The following is a 19082-nucleotide window of genomic DNA, read 5'->3' as shown; positions in this document are numbered from 1 at the left end:
GGCTGTTATGGACCCGGCGGCCTAGCAGATGAAAACTTAATTAGCGTGCCTGTCCTAAAACCTAGGCATAAATCTCCCTCTGCCTTTTGGATAACGCTACATCTTTGCTTATGAGAAATGGGATGTGAGCAACTCGCTGCACATTTCTCTGATTCTCCAGGTCTTGGTCGGCTGACACGCATTCGATCAAGTTTAAAGGAATGCGCATAAATCAGCAAGCCCCTAGCGTCTCCTTGGGAGAGGTCCGCAAATCCAGGAGGGCGCCTCTGAACCCACCGGGTCTGGGGATTAGCAGTCCAGGGCAACCTCCGTCTCTGCTCCTGAACTAGGGAATTCGCAGAGGAAGCAAGACATTGCATCTTCACCAAGCCCTCCAAACACATGCAGCAGGGCGCAATCTGCGCTTACATCTATTACAAAGTGAAATCTGTGTCAACTCTCCGCACACAAATGTTGCATCTGCAGCTGAATTTCGCTGCCTAGTGGTGAATTTTTAAGAAAATATTTCAACTAGGTTGTTTTAATTTTTTTCTTTCCTTTTCTGTTAATTTTTTTTTAAACCCACAACTTGAATAACTTGAATGGGTGGTTTCAGCTCTGCATCAGTCACAAATAGGAGTGAAATGCACAGCGACATTTAACAATCGTCCACTTAAAATAACTAAATAAATATGATAGTACTGAGAGCAGATAGAAAAAGTAGGTTTTTTTTTAAAGTCCCATTTTTATTATTTTTTATTCAGGAAGAGTTTTCTTTTCAGAAAAAAATAATCAGGCTTCCAACAACATTATCCATGGATCGGTGGCTGATACTATTATTCCTATTTTTCAGGAGGTGGCTGTGTCTCCTTTTTTTTTTTTTTTTAAGGTTTTAGACTGATTGCTATTTGGGCATTAAAGGAGCCATCATAAATAATCCATGCCCACTTCAGGTTATCTGGTAGATCCATAGAAATTTTAAATAGGAGAAGAGTTAGGTAAGATCAACACTATCAATGACCATTTTAGAACTGGGGGGAAAAAAAACCCACAACAACCCTGAAATGTCTTCTGTCATTACAGTTTCAAAAACTAGAGAGAGAAAAAAAGAAGACTACTACTTTACCCAGGGTTCCTGTAGTGGTGATGGCTTTCGAAAGGGGCGGGATCCCGGCTGGAGAGCTGCTGTTGGCCTCCTTCCTAGGCTCGAGGCTCAGAATATTTCTTACATCTAAAGAAAAATATCCCCCGTCAACAGAAGAGTCCCTTTTGGAGCTGTTCTTAAACACACAGTTTGATCCAGCTTTGAGGGGATTTTCCACCACTTTAAACATTTTGGGAGAAAGTTGTTACTTTGGCTTGATGGCAGCTCATTTGGAAATGGAGTACTGTTTGGAACAAGAGGTGGAGAGGTGGGTCTGAAGCAACATAATCATTTGTTTCCACAAGTGGAGTGAAAATCCTCAGGGCAGCAAAATACAATTGAATTTCTCAAGACCTTTCGATATGTATGTTTCAACACCAGCCTGTTTTTGAGACAGCTTTAGAGACTCTTTCCATAATTCTCATCTATAAAGAAGCTGTGAGTCCTCAGGAGAGGTTGGAGAGGTTTCCGGCAGCCACTTTTGTAACCAATCAATATTATTTTCCATAAAATGATGAATCTGGTTCTTCCATTCACTATTACTTTCCTCTAACATAAAGATAAAATAGGCCTGCACCTCACAATTCTGCATCCCACGGCTACTGATTCCACGAACATTTTAATACATATGCGCATAGCATAGATTTGACAAAAACACATTATCCTACGTGTATATTAAATATACAAACATACATATGTATTCTTTATGACTGAATACAGCACCTGACTTTTGTTAGAGGTCAACAGTAGACATAATACTATTATTATAGTTTTGATGGAAGTTGTTAATATTAAACATATTTATTTATCCTGCAAATCAAATGGCAGATTCACAAGCATCAATATAAGATTGCACACCACCCTGGAGCAGTACTCAGCTCTGAGTTATCCAGGATAACTCCCTTTCTGTATCCAATCCTGTGGTCATTTTGTAGATATGAAATATTAAGTCCTCTTTACTGACCTCTCAAGAGGTGGGTTTCTTAGCATTTCTGAAACATAACTCTAGAACTCTAGAGTTAGCAAGGCATCTGAATCTTAATTTGCTGTAAAGACTCCTCAATAGCTCTAATTACAGTGTGAGACCACCCTGGAGGGTGAGGACCAGGAAAGAATGGTGATTTAAGAACACATCTTAGACTGTAACAAAAATGTACAGCTTTAAAGCAGATCTGCAGAAATCTGATGCAGAGCAAGCCACTGTGAAGACAAATCAAATTTGGCCATTAGAGAAAAGGAACAGGCTTCACCTTGTAAAGTACATTTTGTACCTCAATTCTAGAAATCACCTTAAATTACAATATCTTGGGTCATTAGCAATGAATGATACGATATCTGTACAGATTCTACAAATATATATACAAGCACACACAAGCACTAATATGCAAATGTATACATGTGTACACATATTATATATATTTACATATATACAGGGACATGTATAATTTACATATATTCAAATTTGCTCCAGCTGGAGCCAAATAATTGAGTACTGAATCTCTAAAGTCAAGGAGGTAAAAGCTCTTGATTCCCTTGGTTGAAGAATTACAAGGAGGCTTGTCAACGCGAGGTGGCGCCCTTGATCTACTAATCCAGCTAAGGCCAATTCATGAGCTGTCAAAAGTCAAGGTCACAAATTGTCTTTTTTTCGTCAAGGTCAAGGTTTAAGGCCTTTCGTAGTCCTGTCATTTCAACAAATACCAAAACCTGCCCTCTCCGACACATGCAGACCCAACAGCAGATTTTAAAATACGACAGCCTAGGCATTGCTGATACAAAACAACTGGTTTTCATTTTCCACAGGGAGCCTGGGAATTCATACTCTCTTCCTCCTTCCTTTTCTCTCCCTTTTGGAATACCTGACACTTTAATCTCCTTGAAGCACTTATCATTTTTTAGGATTTTAGTTATGAGGGGTTTCTCCCTTTTTTAAAAAAAATTGGTAGCAAAAAAAGTACTGAATAATAATAAAGAATGGTCCTTGGTTTATATAAGACAAACCTGCTCCTTTTCTTTCTGTGCAGTGCACATTTAGCACAGGAAAGTAAAGAGTATTTTCTGCAGATTTTAATGGCAGTGACTATTTAATTAACAGAATTAATACCACGATATCACTATCTACAGGTCTAAGGTTTTTTTTTCATTTTTAGTAGAAATATTTAAAAAGCAGGTGCATGAATACATTTTCACAGTGTGCTGAATGTCTTTATTTACAAGATATCATTCTATAGTGAATATGAACAAAACGAATGTGCTGGTTGAAATAACTGCTTGATTAAAAATGTGCTGTGAAGATGAATCATTAATCTTTCTAACGCACTCTGATAACACAATAAACATGGAAAAATACTGATCTCTTAGTAGATCAAAATATAGAATGTAGACACCTAAATATTTCAGGGGAATGAATTTTCATTCTGAGTTTTCTAAAAAAGAAAAATGATTTCTCCAGCAAATGTTTAGCAAGTATTGGGAAATGCCAATTCAAATGAAAAAACGAATTGTGTTCAAACCAAAGTCCATCGTGTTGGGATGGAAACTCTCGGGAGATCTCACATAAAGTGAATTCTGCGGATCATCTGATGATTTAAACATTTTCAAAAAGATACCAAATCCTTTGGAAAATAATGGATATTGGGGCAGTAAATATAGTCCAAATGCCACAAAATATGCTTGTTATAAGCAATTAAAAATTATTCTTAAAAGGACATTACCGACCCGGGTTCTCTTGTAGCCTGAAAGGTTCAGCTGGTTGTTTTACTATACTACCAAGACAAGTGATCCTCAGAAGAGTTTTCTCTCCCTTTCTCCCTTCACAGCAAATATTCCAAGATCATTATTTCCGTACCTTCTCGTTTCCCCTCTAAATCTATACATAAAATGCTTTGCAGAACATACAACAACGGTAGGAATTTCACTAAGATTTACCTGAGCAGACGCTTAACATGCAAAGGGAATGGCGACCTAAAAAGGACAAGCAGATGTTTACAATGGCCTCTTGCGTTTGTAACCAACTTCCAGATTATTACCATCTAACGCAGTGTCCTAAAATATAACGATCACATAAATACTTACAAGATTTCAGTAACTGCGTAACTTATCTGAAATTGCGTATTTTGGGGGTTGACGTTTGACATTTAACGGGCTGGGCTGGTGGGGTTGGCGGAAGAACTGGCAGTCTTTACCTTTCTTAAAGTTTTAAAACAGTTGTAGATTCCATTTAAGAGAAAGAGATCTCCTTCAGGAGAGCAAAATGCCAGTGTCTGTCTCTTTCTCTTTCCCATTCTTCAATTATTATTAAGCATTATTATCATTATCTGGGCAAAGCAACGAGTTCTGAAGCGTTTCTTCAAGTTGCCTTCTTGCTCCATTTTTAATCCATTAACTAGTGGTTTTCAGTTTGTTGATGACTTTTTTCTCTTTAACCCTTCTGTTCTGGAACCAGATTGTGACCTGCCGCTCAGAGAGATTCGTCGTGGCTGATATCCGCCTCCGTTTGTCCTTAGTAATGAATTTATTCGTGGCGTATTCCCGTTCAAGTTCTTTTAATTGCACCTTGGTATAAGGCACGCGCTTCTTTCTCCCCCTCCTATAGGAGCTGGCATCCGAGGGATGGGAGACCACGTCTAGAAGACAAGGGAGAAGGCAAGTTACACAGGGATCGGACCCCAGCCAGGGCATAGGCGACAGCTCGATCTGAGCCACCCGCCTTGCAGCGCCCGGCTGCTCTTTGCCACCCGCTGTACAATCCGGCCTTCTGCCAAAGCCTAGAGAGTCAGTGGGGAAGGTAGTTAGTTCTGAACTGAAATGAAATCGCCCAGGGCTTCAGTGACTTCCCCAACCCGGCCATCCTGTAGGAGCAGCGCGTAGGCAGCTTCGAGAGATAGCCTGGTCCAGCGGCCCACACCTTAGCGCCAGGCTCAAGGTACAACACTTCTGTGCCTGCCTCCTTTCTGGGTGCCCGTCCCAATACTCGAAGCTTCTACACTGAAGCCATTTTTGAGAGAATGAATAGGGAGGGACAATTTGGGGAGCTGTTTTCTGGTCAATTTCTCATCCTTAAATTGGTGTCAGGGACTGGGGAGGGCGGGGCGCAGAGGGAGAGGGAAGCTAGCCGAGGTCTCCACAAGCCACCCCTCACCCAGGGAGGGCCAGGGACCAGCTCAACTCGAGGCAGTGCAGGCAGCCCCAGCCAGCCATGCTCGGGCTCCCAGGAGTCCAGAGCCGCTAGGGCAGACCAGGAAGAGAACAGAAAGGCACCCGGGATCGCCCGGGTGCCAGCGGAGGAGAAGCTGGAGCAAAGCCGGAAGACCAGGGCTGGGAATAGGTCGTCATTTACCGGGCAGAGTGGACTTCCAGAGGTGGGGAGGCTGCGCCTGCTCTTTGGGGCAGTACATTTGGCCGTTCCAGCCGTTGGGCAGCGCCCAGGGCTGGTAGCTTTCCATGGGAAGACCCAAGGGCTCGTGGCGCGACTCGCCGGGGCCCCCGAGGCCAGGCACCACTGGCATATCCAGGTAGCCAGGCATGGGCTGATGGTGGTGGTAAGGCCCAGCTGCGTAGCCCTGGTGGTAGAAGGCGAACTCCTTAGCGCGGGAGCTGAACTCCTCGGCAGCTGGGCCGGCGGTATCCATGTACTTGTCCGCGAAGGCGGCGGCGGCGGCGGCCGAGGCGGGCTGGGCGCACGACTTGATGGCGTTGGGGTGCGGGCCCATGCGGGCGCACGGGTAGTAGCCGCTGCCGAAGTAGCCATAGGGCAGCGCCGCGGGCCCCGACGAGCTCTGCGCCGCTGCTGAGCAGGGGCTGCATTGCTTGGCGGCCTCTGCGCCCGCCGGGCCCGCCGGGCCGGGCCCTCCCGAGGACGACGCGGCGGCGGCGGCGGCGGCTGCAGCGGCAGCGGCGGCAGCAGCGGCGGCGGCCGACGGGGGCGCCTCCCCGGGGGCGCTGCTGTAGGCGGACGCGGCTCCTGGCGCCAAGGGCGCCGGGTGCGCCATCAGGTTGCGGCACTGGTTGGCCGCGGCCGCCGCCGCAGCCGCAGCCGCCGCCGCCACCGAGAAGTTGCCCCCTGCCGCCGCGGCCGCCGGGTGGGGGAAGCCCCCGCCCCCGGCCCCGGCCGCCGCCGCCGCTGCCGCCGCTGCTGCAGCCGCTGCCGCCCCTTCCATGTTCTTGTTGAGCTCGTCGGCCACCAGGCCGCCGCCGTTGTCGTAGAGAAACATGACGGTGGGCTCGATCCAGCGGGGGTGGAGGAGCACGGAGGCTGTCATAGCCCGAGCCGCATGGAGAAGACCCCAGTGGCGCTGTTTTAAAAAGCCCCCAAGAAGTGAAGAGCGCGCGGCGCGGGGCCGGGGCCCGAGCGAGGGGGGCGGATCGCGCCCCGCGGGGTCGCGCCAGGCGGCCGCCCATTGGCCCGGCCCCCCTGCTCCGCCCACGGCGTATGCAAAGCGGGCGGCTCCGACTCCAGCTCTGCACGGTGCACCCGTCGTCCCCGCCGCGGCCCGCGCCGTCCCCAGCGCCAGCGCCAGCGCCAGCCGCGCGGCCGCGCACCATTCACCCGGGGGAGAGGCGGGGGAACGTGCGGGTGGGGCAGGGAAGGAAGGGCGGCCCCATCTCCGCCCCCCTTCCCTTCCTTTATCGCAGTGGGGCCCAGACCCGCGCAACCAGGCGGGGAGGGGAGGTGGGCGCGCGATTGGGTTGCGATCTGGAGCGGTGGGGACAGGTCAGGTAATTCTGCCGACGGTCAGGGATGGGAGACTGGGGAGGACGGGACCAGCCTAGCTCAGAATGGGTGTTTCTTGGAGCCTCTGGGACTGTTTTCTTTCCAGGAACCGGCGCGTATTTATGCAGTGAGACCCTAGGACGGATATCGGCGCCTTCGGCTTCGATGGAGTTGCGATTTTGCTCTTTCTAGGGAAACAGCGGCAGGGTGTTTGCTGCTTGTCGGTTCCTGCGGATATGCCTGGCTCATGGGTCCCAGGATATTCCACTGGAGGCTTGGACTGCATTTAGGAGTCCCTATCCCTTCCCTGTCCACACTGTTAGTGAGCAATTTCATATGTTTGCATTTAGACCCACAGACTCAGAACGACTCATCACACACACGCACAGTGTACACTGACACACTCACATTCGCACACTTAGGTATACAGCCTGATCCTTGCTCTGACCCGGTAACAACGCTTCCTCCTCCAGAGACTTTGAGATAGAGCGAGCGATCCGTGTGCACCATTCATCCACGCTCCCACCTCGCCAGTATGGAGGGCTTGTTCTGGAAGGGGCGTAAGAGGAACAAGCCCCAGCTGTGCTTCTAGCTGGGACTTAAGCCCCTCTTCTGGGCCCTAACGCCTCCAGCTTCTTTATGGACCGGACCTGACTCTCCAGGAAGCTGGGAACCCGCTATTTCACTCTATTTTGGGACAAGAAAAAGGGGCTCTTTGGGGCCACTTCCTGCCTTCCCCTCAAGTAGGATCTCCAGCCTGCAGAGGGTGCCTAGTCCTTCTTTGCCCAAGAACCAGCCCAAGAAGCCTTTCCTCTGTGCCTGGGAAATGCAACCTTTTCTTGGGAGTATGGTAGGGTGTTGGTGCTGAAGAACCAAGCAGCGACCCGTCTTGCAGCTGCCATGTTTTGTCGAGGGGTTCTGGGGGTCCTTCTGCTTTAGGGCCACATACTTCCACTTCCTGATTCACTACTGTGAGCTGGTCAGATGCCTAGAAGAGGAACAAGCGTTCAAAGTGAAAGTGGGCACATTACCGGAATAGTGCTGGGGAGAGTGCTGGATTCTTTTCCACCCCAGGCAGACTGGTGAGAAGCCAGGCTTGGACCTGTCCTCTGCTCCTAGCTTGCACACTCAGCCCTAAACTCAGAGCAGCACGCATACCACCCCCCCCACACACACACCCCACCATCTGCTCTCTAAGGCCCCTGGGCTTCCTGCAGGATCCAGACCTGTGTGGCTGGGCTTAGGCCTTTATCTGTCCTCATCCTGGGTTTGTTCTGACCAACGTTAAGTGTCGCCCAATAAAACCTCCTATGACCCCCACACCAGCCACCCCCCCACCAAGTGTGCCCTTTCCTTCTTGACTTTTTAGCAGTTCTGGGTAAATATTGATTTGCCCCCAGCTTACCTTCTCCCTGACTGGCCATTTGCAGACTCAGGAACTAGCCTCTGTAGGGACTTGATTTTTCTGTTACTTTCTGGCCGTTTCACCACCCCCCTTCCTCCCTCCAAGTGACATTGTAAAACTCACAGTGACAAAGAGACAGGGTTCGAGGCCCCTGTTCCTGGGGACTTGAAGGCGGTTTTACATACGGGTCAGACACGGCTGGAGGCCAAGGTCAAGTTGAAAGTTGCAGTCCAGCCAGCATGAAAACTGCCATGCAAGCGTAGAGAAAGTCAGCAGCAAAAGGCCCATTGCCCACATCCCCTCACTCTTAATTTTCTCCCTCTTTTTAAAATTCTCGGCTCTGACTCTGTTCGGCTGCCCAGAATTTTTTGGTGCCTTCATGGGGTTTTTGGGGCGGTGTTTACCGACTCTTCTTCTCTGCCTCCGCCCTGCTCAGCCAGGGCTTTGAGCCTCTTTGGTTTTCCAGCCAGACACGGAAAAACGAAAACACAGCTTGGGGAGCCCCCACTAGCCGGCGCCTGTGCTAGCTCACCTCTGGCCATGGCGCAGCTGCCGGTGCACACGGCGGCCAAGGCCAGCTCCACATTCTTCCCTCCCCCTCCCACTTCACCGGAGCCCCGAACCCTGCGCGCAGAGAAAGGGTCTCAGCTCCACAGACGACTGGGTCCCTCCTCACCAAAAATGGTGAGACAAGATTTCATCTGTCGGCCGAGGAGCCACAAGCAGGTTTGTCTGAGAGGGATGGTGCTGGGGGAAGGCTTTGGATTGCATCTCAAATTAAGTTTTGCTCCTTAAATTGGCGCTCTCGCCAAGAAAAAGCTTGGGGCCTGAATTCTTGAGATTTATGGTGCACCTTTAGTGATCAAATTTATCTGGACTTTTTTTAGTTCCCCGATGTGTCCCTATCATTAAAAAAAAAAAACCCTCTCAAGACATGCTTGTTTAGAGGAAGGCACTCTGCTTGTTCCCTTCTTGTCTTGGATCTCAGTATATATCTTATTTTTCTACCAGACTTGTCCGTGGCGTCCTGGCATGCCCCACTGTTTTCAAATGTCTGCATGTCCTGTCAGTATTGAGTTGTAGCCACCAATCAGTGGAGGTGGTTTATAGAAGGAGAACGAGCTCTGAATAATTTTGGGTCTTAGTTTAAGAATTTCTACTCACTTTTAAGCAAGAATAATCTTCCTTCCCTGTCTTCTGCTGAGGGAGATAGGACATTTATTAATGGTTCCCAATATGATTTCTTTCCCTGCCACGCAGCCAAAAAACTGACTTGCTGTAGCAAAAGAAAGGTTGGAGGACAATTAAGACGAGTGTGCTCTGGGAAGCAAGCACAGACCCTCCTAGCATTCTTCCTCTTTTCCCAATGGCGAGGTCAATATTTGCTTGCCTGCCAAGGTAATGGGTCCTGATCTTCTGAGCTCTCTGTCCCTCTGATTTTTTGTTCTCCAGGCTCAGGAATTCCTATAGGATTGCAGAGGCACCTTCAACCTGACAATTTTATATTCTCAGACTCCTCGTGGGTTAGACTGGGGAAACCAGGGCACCCACTAGGATCGGCCGGCAGCGATGGCACTTTAGGCATGACGGCCAAGCAGAGGGCTGCATGAGTAGAGGTGGGAGAGGCTGCAGTCACTTCCCAGGTACTGTCTGGTGCACTGATTTCCCCGGAGGAGCCCTGAGAGGGCAGTGCAGGCAGGACCGGAGGGTAGTTTCTGCAGCACGGCCTTTATTTAAGAAATTACCAGAGCCTTTCTCAGTGTTCCAAAATGCCTTGGCTGACAAGGCTTCTTACTTCCTGGGGTAGGCCAGGGTGCCCTGCAGGGATTGGTTGCCCAAAAGCCTCTCACTGAAGAAAAAGACCACGGCTAGGTTTTTCTAGGTGGGGGACTGGATGCCAGCCTGGTCCACGGGGCTCTGGGCTCCCAGCATTGGAGGAGAAAAGGAAAAAGGGAAAGCAGGTTTTAATCGAGTTTGATTTTCATTAGTAAATGAAATTTACCTGCTCTCACTTTAACTCCGAGGAGGCTGTCAGCACTGCTCCCTGGCACTATTTCTTTGCATCCATCCAGCATTAGGATAAATATTCCTTGGTTGGTTTTAAAGACACTCTGTATTTCAGGATATTCATGTGCTTTTAATGTATCCAAGCAGCTTTACAAGCCACTTTTACAGAACATCTTAACCCTCTCTCTCCCACCCTAGGTGGGCTGGGGCACAGAGATAATGGCAAAGGAAGACAGATCCAGAGGAAAAACTGGTTGAGGGGCTGAGGAGAGAGAAAGAGAAAAGACAAAATCGTCAAACAGTGTAGCACCTCTGAAGCCAAACTTGAGCAGATCATTTGGGAAAGGAGCAGGGGGGGACTGCTCTGCTTACGGAGGGAATTTTGAGTGTCCCCATCAGGTGGAAGCTGTACCCTCTTTCTTAAGGGGAAAGGGTTGGTGGGTCCTGAGATCTGGGCTGAAGTTGGCCAGTGGACAGGGAAATGGCACATCGAGTCATTCACTCAAGCTTTTGTTCTAGATTTTTGTGCATTTGAAACAATAATAAGGCAGTAAAAGGCTTGAGGCTGTGGGGATAGTTTTGGGCTATGGTCACTGTGGTGACCAAATGTTAACATGGTGAAAGTGGAAGTGCAAGGTCCAGGAAGATCCACAGGGACCCCTCTTTGCCTTTAAGATCCCTTCATGGGGTGGATCTCAAGGACAGCAGGTTTTTGGAGGAGCAGCTCTCCTGCTGCCTGTAGAGTTTTTTTGTTTTGTTTTGTTTTGTTTTGTTTTTTTCGGGTACCACAAAGCCACTAGTGCACAGGGACTCAGAAAAGACGGCAGGAGCCCATGGAAAACTCCAGTTTGAGTACAGCCCTGCCCTTTTTCCCCCAGAGAGTCCCTGAGCAAGGAGACCTCCACCCCACACACACCATTTCAGAACAACCAGGTTCCAGACTCCCATGAGGAGCATCTCTCACTGCACAGCCTTGGCCAGCCGCGCCCGGACTCCTCAGAGCTGGCGCAAACTCCAGCCTCCAAAACTCGGCTCTGGGAGGCCTAAGTGACTCCGAAGCCGGCGGCGGCCGCGGCAGCGGCCATGGTGGTGGAAGAGCTCTTTTCCCCGACAGTGCCACTGATCGCTCTTCACTGGAGCTGGAAACAGCCTTCGCGGAAAGGACCGGAGCATGCGTTAGAAGCAGAGGGAGCTTGGAGAAGGGCTCGGCTGGAAGGAGGAAACGCCTTCTCGCAGTGCGCGGCCAGCCCGCGGGGGACACCGGCTTGCTGGACTGCGGGGGCCCGTGCCACCCAGGGAGTGACCTGCGGGTCACTCAGCCGGGGCGCTGGGCGAGCGCGGGACGGCCCGGAGAATTCCGTGCGGCTGCGACGTGAAAAGGACGAGGGGTCTCTGTACCCAACGCTGCCACTGGCCCAAAGGAATTTTACCCGCGAGCGCCCACCCCCACCCCAGCTTGATGCTTACGCCCGCAACAAAACAGGAAACCAAGACTGGGCAGTGCATTCTTTAAGTCAACAAATACACTGAAGACTTCGAGCGTTTGAAGGAAGTAGGGGGTTTGCACGTAAGCCTGGCCCCGCCGGGCTCGGCTTTCTCGCTGAGAAAGCGGCGCAGGCAGCCAGGCGGCCGGGGCCCGCGAGGGTCCTTCTCGCCCTAGACTCCTAAAAACTCCCAGGGCCCTGTTCCCAGCTGCGAATTCTTAATGCACAACGCGACGGTGGGAAGGAAATTCACCAGCGCAGCGACGAGGAAGGGGAACTCAGGACCCCTTCAAGTACTCACTGAGGTGTGATCAGAGTTTTATGGGCACGTTATATGCTGTAATCATAACGATGTGTGTGCCTTGATATGCACGCATATTCACGCATCAAACGTGCATACACACACAGAGTGAATGTGCGCATCCAATGTCATGTGGGTGAAATACAGGCATCATACCCAGCCCTACGAAAAAAAATTCACCCTGTCGGACCAGCCTGGTGACATACTTCGCTGGCGCATCTCCTTACTCACTCTTACTTTTCCGACCCCTCACCATTCCCTCTCCTGTGGCTTTGTAAATACACCTGTCCCCTGTGGAAGGTGAGTCCTTGACTGGCGTTGCCCGGTTCGCATGTCCTCCCCAGAACCTCCGTCTGGCTCCAGGGACCCTCACTGAGCGGGGCTAGAGCACCCAGCACTGTTCAAGGAGCAGCCGCGGTTCCTTTGTCCCGCGGCTCCAAGTCCCGTTCGGCCCAGCTCTCAGGGAAACGAAGCGCTCAGTACGAACTTTTGATATTAGTTTTTATAGGTATTTACACTCTGGTGAGGGGAGCTGAGTACGGAAGCTCCATTAATCATACCCCAACCTTGGGTTTAGATATTCAGTTTATGGGTTGGGAGAGGGAGTTTGCCGGAAAGAAAGCATCAAGGTTGGCCGCTGACTCTAGAGAAATGAAAAGGGAGCAAGGTCGTTTTCTGTTTCTGGAAATCAAGAATTAGGAATGGGCAACTACAGGTGCTAACCAACAGACCACTTTTTTGTTTTTTGGTAGACCTTTGGCAGGGATAGTTTTTCCACCTTTGCCTGATACAATTTTTTTTTAAAATCCTTTTATTATGGAATTTGTCAAACACACACACAAGCATAACAAACCCCTATGTACCCAGCTCCTAGTTTTGACCCCTATTATGATTTCATCTTCAATGTTTTATTATCCACTTCTCCTCTCTCTCTTAGTATTTTAAAGTAAATCCCAGATAGCATCACATCGTTTCACCCCCACCATAGCATTTCAAAGATCTGTTATGTTTCAATATTGAGTAAAAGCGCTTGAAATTGGGTTATTGCAATGAAACTCTAGAAAAAACTTGAGAGTTCACCCAGGAGTAAGCTGGACAAAAAAGGGTTGTGAGGGGTGGACCCATCTTGCCTAAAAATCTTGTCTCGTCTTTCTAAAAATTACATATGAAAGAGGAAGATTTATGTTACCTTTTTATATGAGAGAATTGTCCTTTAACAGAAAATTTCTATTGCTGTGTCAGAATTATGGGGCAACACAAAAAACATACCTCAGTCCTTAGTGTGTCCTAAATTAACATATATTCACTTATTAGTGGGTAAATGACTATATTCCATTTCAGCACAACTCCTCCCCTAGTAGAAATTCAAAAGAAATTTCTAATGATTAAACTAGGAAAGTCTGCACTGAATTGATGGCTCATCAGAGCAACTGCAGTTTTCAGGAAGAAATTCAATGCCATGCATTGAAAATATCCCCTTAGCAATAAGGGATTTTTTTTTAAAAAAAAAGAATGAATACAGGTGTTATGGTTTCTTTTGTTTTAATCTGGTAGTCTCATTTACAATGAATATGATTCTCCCCGTCGAACTCTGAAAGTGACTTAACTGAAAGCCTTGGCAACTTCAGAAAGCAAAAAGGTAAAAACAGAAAATAGCACACTGTTGAATTTGACAACTTTTACACTACCCGGCTGCTTAATAAATTCTAACCCCACTTGTCTGAGTGGATACTGATCATCTTTTCTATGGCAGTATTTTGTATTTGGGTTGTTTATGGTTTCTTAATTAATTTTTTTGAGTAGTGATTAAATACCTGGGATGCTTTTACACTAAGCATATAAATTCTCATGGTATTAGAAAAGAGCTATTTGATGAAACTCATAAGGGGTATGTAAATTTAAAAAGAGAAGAAACTGTGTGTACATATTTTACAATAATCTCCAACTACTCCAACTGTATGTTGCAGAAGCCATGAGCTCTCTGCCTACTGTCTGTGGGGTATCAGCAAGATCGACTCCTACCAAGCCTTGGGCACAGTGGTGGGTTTAAGTGTCCCATGTCTCCACATCCTAAGATGGAGTTCACCACAGGGGTGAGGGCTCGGGTCAGGGTAAGGGTGGGGACTGCAGAAGTCAAACAATTCGGAGGAAGAGGGAGCGGGGAAGAGAGAAGCCACAGACAAGCCAGGAGACAAAGAGGAAGGGAGAGATGGGAAGGATAAGAATAAGAAGCGATGAAACTGTAATTCTCCACAAAAATTTAAGCTACAGCACCTCAAAGAAGGCCTGTTTTTAAAGCTTAGCAGAAGCCCATTCTCCGCTGAAGCCTGTTCTTTGCGGAAGCCTGGCTGGGGGATAGCGGGGGCGGTGCCACTGTCGAGTCTTCCTTGCCATTTAGGTCCAAAGCCTCCCTGTGATTTCTGTAACTGCACAAAAACAATCTGGGCTTTAAGAACCTGATTATTGTCCAGAGTTAAATGCAGGCTCGACCTTCTGCCCATAGAGAGTCCAAACATGTGAATTCCTGCTGGTATCAGCTTCGGAGGCAGAGGTCGCGAGCTGAGCTTGGGACAACCCTTCAAGCCTGCTAGCAATTACCTGCTCTCAGCCACTTTTAAAAAGGCCATATTTCTTTACATTTCTAGGATCTAATGTGAGGTTATGTCAGGTCATGGGACCCTAGGCTGGTGCAAAGTAATTTGATGTCACCAAGAGCAAGCAGACTCGTTTGTCACCCTGAGGAATAGAAGTCCCTGTGATTTCTGCTGGGAGCAGAGCAGGGTTGCTTGGCTGGGGGTGTGGAATCCAGCCAGGGCTCCAGTGTGGGCCTAACCAGGTGAGCCGGGAGGGGATTTTCTGGATCGTGTGTGTGTGTGTGTGTGTGTGTGTGTGTGTGTGTGTGTTTGTGTGTGTGTGTGTGTCTGTCTGTCTGTCTGTCTCAGGTTGAGAGGATTAAGGGATCAGCTCTGCTCCAAGCACACACAGCAGCCCACTGGAACTCAGCATGGGACCTGGACTGATTCAGGCCCTTGGATCCCAGGTTCACTTGTGACATGATCCAGGTCTCAGTTTTTCTGAAGCTAAATCTGGTTAGCCCAGCTGCAGTCCTTTCTTCCCCTAGCCCTTACCCACTGCTACTTTAATAGTCTGTAGCTGATTAAATAAAACATAAGGGAGTCTTCCTACCTGAGGTTTATCCAGCCATTAGGTGATTGGTGGGAGCACAGAAGGAGTCATAGCCCTTGTACCCCTTTGGGGAAACACTTCTGTGAGTGATAAGAGATGGCTAATGTCTCAGTGAAGGGCTTCAAGGCATTTGCTAGGATGGCCTCTTCCACCATTTCCAGTTCTTCCATTTTTTCAGTGGGGGGAGTTGTTGTAGGGGGTTGTGTAACAAAGCAAAAGAACAGGGTCCCTTGAGACTTCATTTGAGAATCAGGGAGAGTGCAAACCCTGGAGGAGTATGGGTAGGCAACTTGATGGGTAAAATGAAAGAGGAGGCTGCTTCCCAGAGGCCTGGCGGATGCTAGTCCCAGACACTTGAGCATGACAGGGTGGGGGTCCTCCTACAGAAGGCCTGGAAAGTCTATCGGTGGAGCTGCCTGTGGGGGCTCCACAATGTCCTGGGATTCATACCTTGAAATGTGGAGCATGGTCCCTTGGCCTTCTATATCATTCCCAAAAGGAGTATACTGGTTCCACTCTTCCTGACAATTCCAGGGTGATCTAATGCCACAACTAATAGACTGAGAGAGCCTGGGCAACATGGTGAAACCCAGTCTCTAAAAAAACACAAAAATTAGCCAGGTGTGGTAGCATGTGCCTGTGGTCCCAGCTACTGGGGAGGCTGAGGTGGGAGGATTGCTTGATCCCCAGCAAGTCAAGGCTGCAGTGAGTGAGCCATGATAGTACCACTATTCTCCAGCCTGGGCGAAAGACTGAGACCCTGTCTCCAAAAAAAAAAGACTGAGGGGGAGAACTCAGACGACTCAGACTCAGCCAAAGTGGTCAGCAAGGAGGCACATCCCTACAAGGCGATGATGCAGGTGAAGGCACCCAATAGAGAACCTGCAGTGAGCATCTCCGAGGCACATGGAGAGGCCTGCACAGAGTTCTCTATCTTTTGGCCATGAGGTTAGGAGGTGCTGGTGGGGCCAGAGGAGCTCAGATAAGAGCCAGCTCTCTATATGTGGGGCTCATTTTCATGGGATTGTGAGAGAGGCCAATCCTTCACAGAAATTAGAATCTGGATGCAAGAAGGCAGCCAGGATCAGGTCTGGCCGGATGGCCCCACGGCAGAGATGGGGGAAAATGTCGCCTTCGAATCCCAAGAAGCTAGGCTCCTGTGCTCTGCCAAAGGCCTCGTGGGCAGCAGTCTGTAGCTCCAGCGGTTTTGCATGCCGGCCTCTGGACTCACTTAACTTCTGCAGCAATCTGTTGGTTCCCAGAGCCACTCTGCACCCTCCAGGAGAACCTACATATGGGCGCTCCAGGGATTTGCCTGCCTTAGGATCAGGAGCCCCAGGAAGGTTTAGATGGGAATCCAGGCATCCTGGACCCGGTGCTTTCGGTGGACAGCTAGATTTTTCTTGTCAAGGTGGAAATAGCGCCTCTGCCCTGGGTGGGAGCTCAGACCCAGCCCTGCAATCACGCAGGCAATAAAGTAAGCACTCCACTGTCGACGGGGAGGCCAGGGAGAGAGAGGCTTCTCTTTGAGGCCTCCCACCACCATCCAATCCAGGAGGTTGCAGTCGCTGTGGGCGGCGGCGGAAGATGCTCGCAGGACACCGCTGCAGTTGCGACCTCTTCCCACTAGATGTCTTCCCAGTTAATCGGAATTGAAGGGCGCTGTCTCTGCTCCTCGGGCCGAGACTCGGTTTCCCCTGCCACTTTTTGAAGTCTGGCATTCCTCTGTGAAAGCTGACTTTTCCCTTTTTTTCCTATACTCCCCTTCCCGCCCTGCGCTCTAAATCCTGGCTCTGGAAATCCACCAGAATCAAACGCTGGCTCCCTGCGGGCCCGCGTCAGAGCGGCTCACGCCATTGGAATCTTTTTATGACCTTTGATGTGTTTAAATAACATGGCAAGTCTGAGCACACACCTCGGATTAAACTTTAATCGGCTGCAGTCAAGGTCGCCCAGGTGGTAAAAGCGTTTCCTCCGAAGTCTCCTGGCAGACGCTGCGGGGTCCAAGGTCTGGGGCAAAGCCCTAGGCCCCTGCCATACCCTCCTGCCTCTGTCAGGCCTGGGTGGGGGCCAGGCCCAGGGCCACCCCATCGAGCTCCAAAGAGGACTAAGGAAATGGGATCGGAGGTAGACACTCAGGGTGGGCTAATGACTTGAGCACAGTTTTTATAGCTACTAGACAGAATAGTTAAAAATTCCAAGAAGCACTTTCAATTTCCCCTGACCCCAGAAACTGGTTGAAGGTCTAGTCATGGTCAGTGCCTTATTGCCTCCTCCCCATGGCTCTGCTCCCCTAGGGAGAAAGGGGGTGCCGGTAATGATGTTGCGGCCAAGTTAGCTGATTGTTTTTAAGGTTGCCAGACTCATTAACTGTGGGCCAAGATCTAGAACCCAAGCTAAAGCAGCCCTTCTGTGTGTCAGGCTAGACAAGGTTGGCTTCAGTTTTATCTGGGATGAGTCACTGGGTCTGAGCATATCTTTCTGAGCCAGTATACCTTCATGGAGAATTGTCATGGGCAGTATTTAGGAAAAGCTCCAAAAACAGAGCAGCATATATAGTGAGAGCTACCACTGTGCTTTTAAAGAAGAGGGAATGCACAAAACGGCTAGAAGGACAGACAAGTCATCAGTAACAGTGGCTTCCTCTGGGAAGAACTGGTGTTCAGAGGATCTGAGTAGATAATTTTTTTTCTTTCTTCTTTTTTTTTTTTTTTTTTTTGAGACGGAGTCTCGCTCTGTCGCCCAGGCTGGAGTGCAGTGGCGCAATCTCGGCTCACTGCAAGCTCCGCCTCCCGGGTTCACGCCATTCTCCTGCCTCAGCCTCTCCGAGTAGCTGGGACTACAGGCGCCCGCCACCACGCCCGGCTAGTTTTTTGTATTTTTAGTAGAGACGGGGTTTCACCGGGGTCTCGATCTTCTGACCTCGTGATCCGCCCGCCTCGGCCTCCCAAAGTGCTGGGATTACAAGCGTGAGCCACCACGCCCGGCCTGATAATTTTTTTTCTATAAAATATTTTTGTATTGTTTGTGAAGTGCACCAATTGCATGTATTAGCTATTTGGGTTATACTTTTCAGAAAACTGGGTACCCTATGTATCTCATGGCCAAATATTCCTTTGGGGAATTTCCTCCACACATCATACCAGACTTGGATTCAGGGGAGAACACTGAAATAAGTTACCCCAAGGCTTGAATCTTAGCCTTATGGACATCAACTCACATTTCCATCCCCTGGGAGAGGTTCTCAGGCCTCTCTCTCTGGGCTTACCCCAACTTGTAAATGAACATGCCAGCCCCAGCCATTCACAAAAGAGAACGCTGTTGTCTCAAAACGAATTAAAGACTGATCTTCATTTTTCCCCCAATCCCTGAGTGCCTAGCAGTTTGTAGAAAAGGCCCACAAATGCTCCTCCAGACCAAAGATTCCCTCAGCCCCTTGACATGTATATTTGGTTTGTCAATTCTTGTCTTGAAGACACTATTAAGTGTCTTCAAGGGCCACGTACTAGACTGACCTGTTGATCTCTTGACTTAGAGATAACACTATCACTGTCTAAAATTAGTTCTCATAGTGCTTCTTCATGGCCTTCTGGGGGCAGCTAATACTCTTTATCTTGATATTTGTAGTAGTTACACAAACGTATACATATATAAAAATTCAGTGAACTGGGGGTTTAAGATTTGTATGTTTTGCTACACGTAAGTTATATGGCAATAAAAAATTTTTTAAGTGCTCCCTCCTAACAACCTATGAAGCTGGTCCCATGGTTACTACAATCATCTCCATTTTACAGACAAAGCAACTAAGACTCAAGGGAAGCTAGAGTCCCAGGCCTCTGTGGAAGAAAATAACCAGCCAGAAA

The 19082-nt window shown here is 49.0% G+C and overlaps 1 protein-coding gene and 1 long non-coding RNA gene across 2 annotated transcripts; one reads left to right on the top strand and one right to left on the bottom strand.

The window, feature by feature from the left end:
- Nucleotides 1–1723: 1723 nt before the first annotated feature.
- Nucleotides 1724–6407, bottom strand: HOXA13 (homeobox A13). The gene is made up of 2 exons (XM_030796862.1): nt 5463–6407; nt 1724–4749 (listed from the first exon to the last, which is right to left on the bottom strand). Exons 1-2 carry the CDS (start codon nt 6382–6384, stop codon nt 4505–4507), a joined length of 1167 nt encoding a protein of 388 aa, XP_030652722.1. The 5' UTR covers nt 6385–6407; the 3' UTR covers nt 1724–4504.
- Nucleotides 6408–6756: 349 nt separating this feature from the next.
- LOC115830939 lies at nt 6757–8156 on the top strand. The gene is made up of 2 exons (XR_004026486.1): nt 6757–6841; nt 6943–8156. It is a non-coding gene; the product is annotated as an uncharacterized LOC115830939 (long non-coding RNA).
- The last annotated feature ends 10926 nt before the right edge of the window (nt 8157–19082 follow it).

This window comes from Nomascus leucogenys, chromosome 17, assembly GCF_006542625.1.
Source record: "Nomascus leucogenys isolate Asia chromosome 17, Asia_NLE_v1, whole genome shotgun sequence".
NCBI classification, from domain to species: domain Eukaryota; kingdom Metazoa; phylum Chordata; class Mammalia; order Primates; family Hylobatidae; genus Nomascus; species Nomascus leucogenys.
This window is presented reverse-complemented; position numbering and strand designations above follow the sequence as displayed.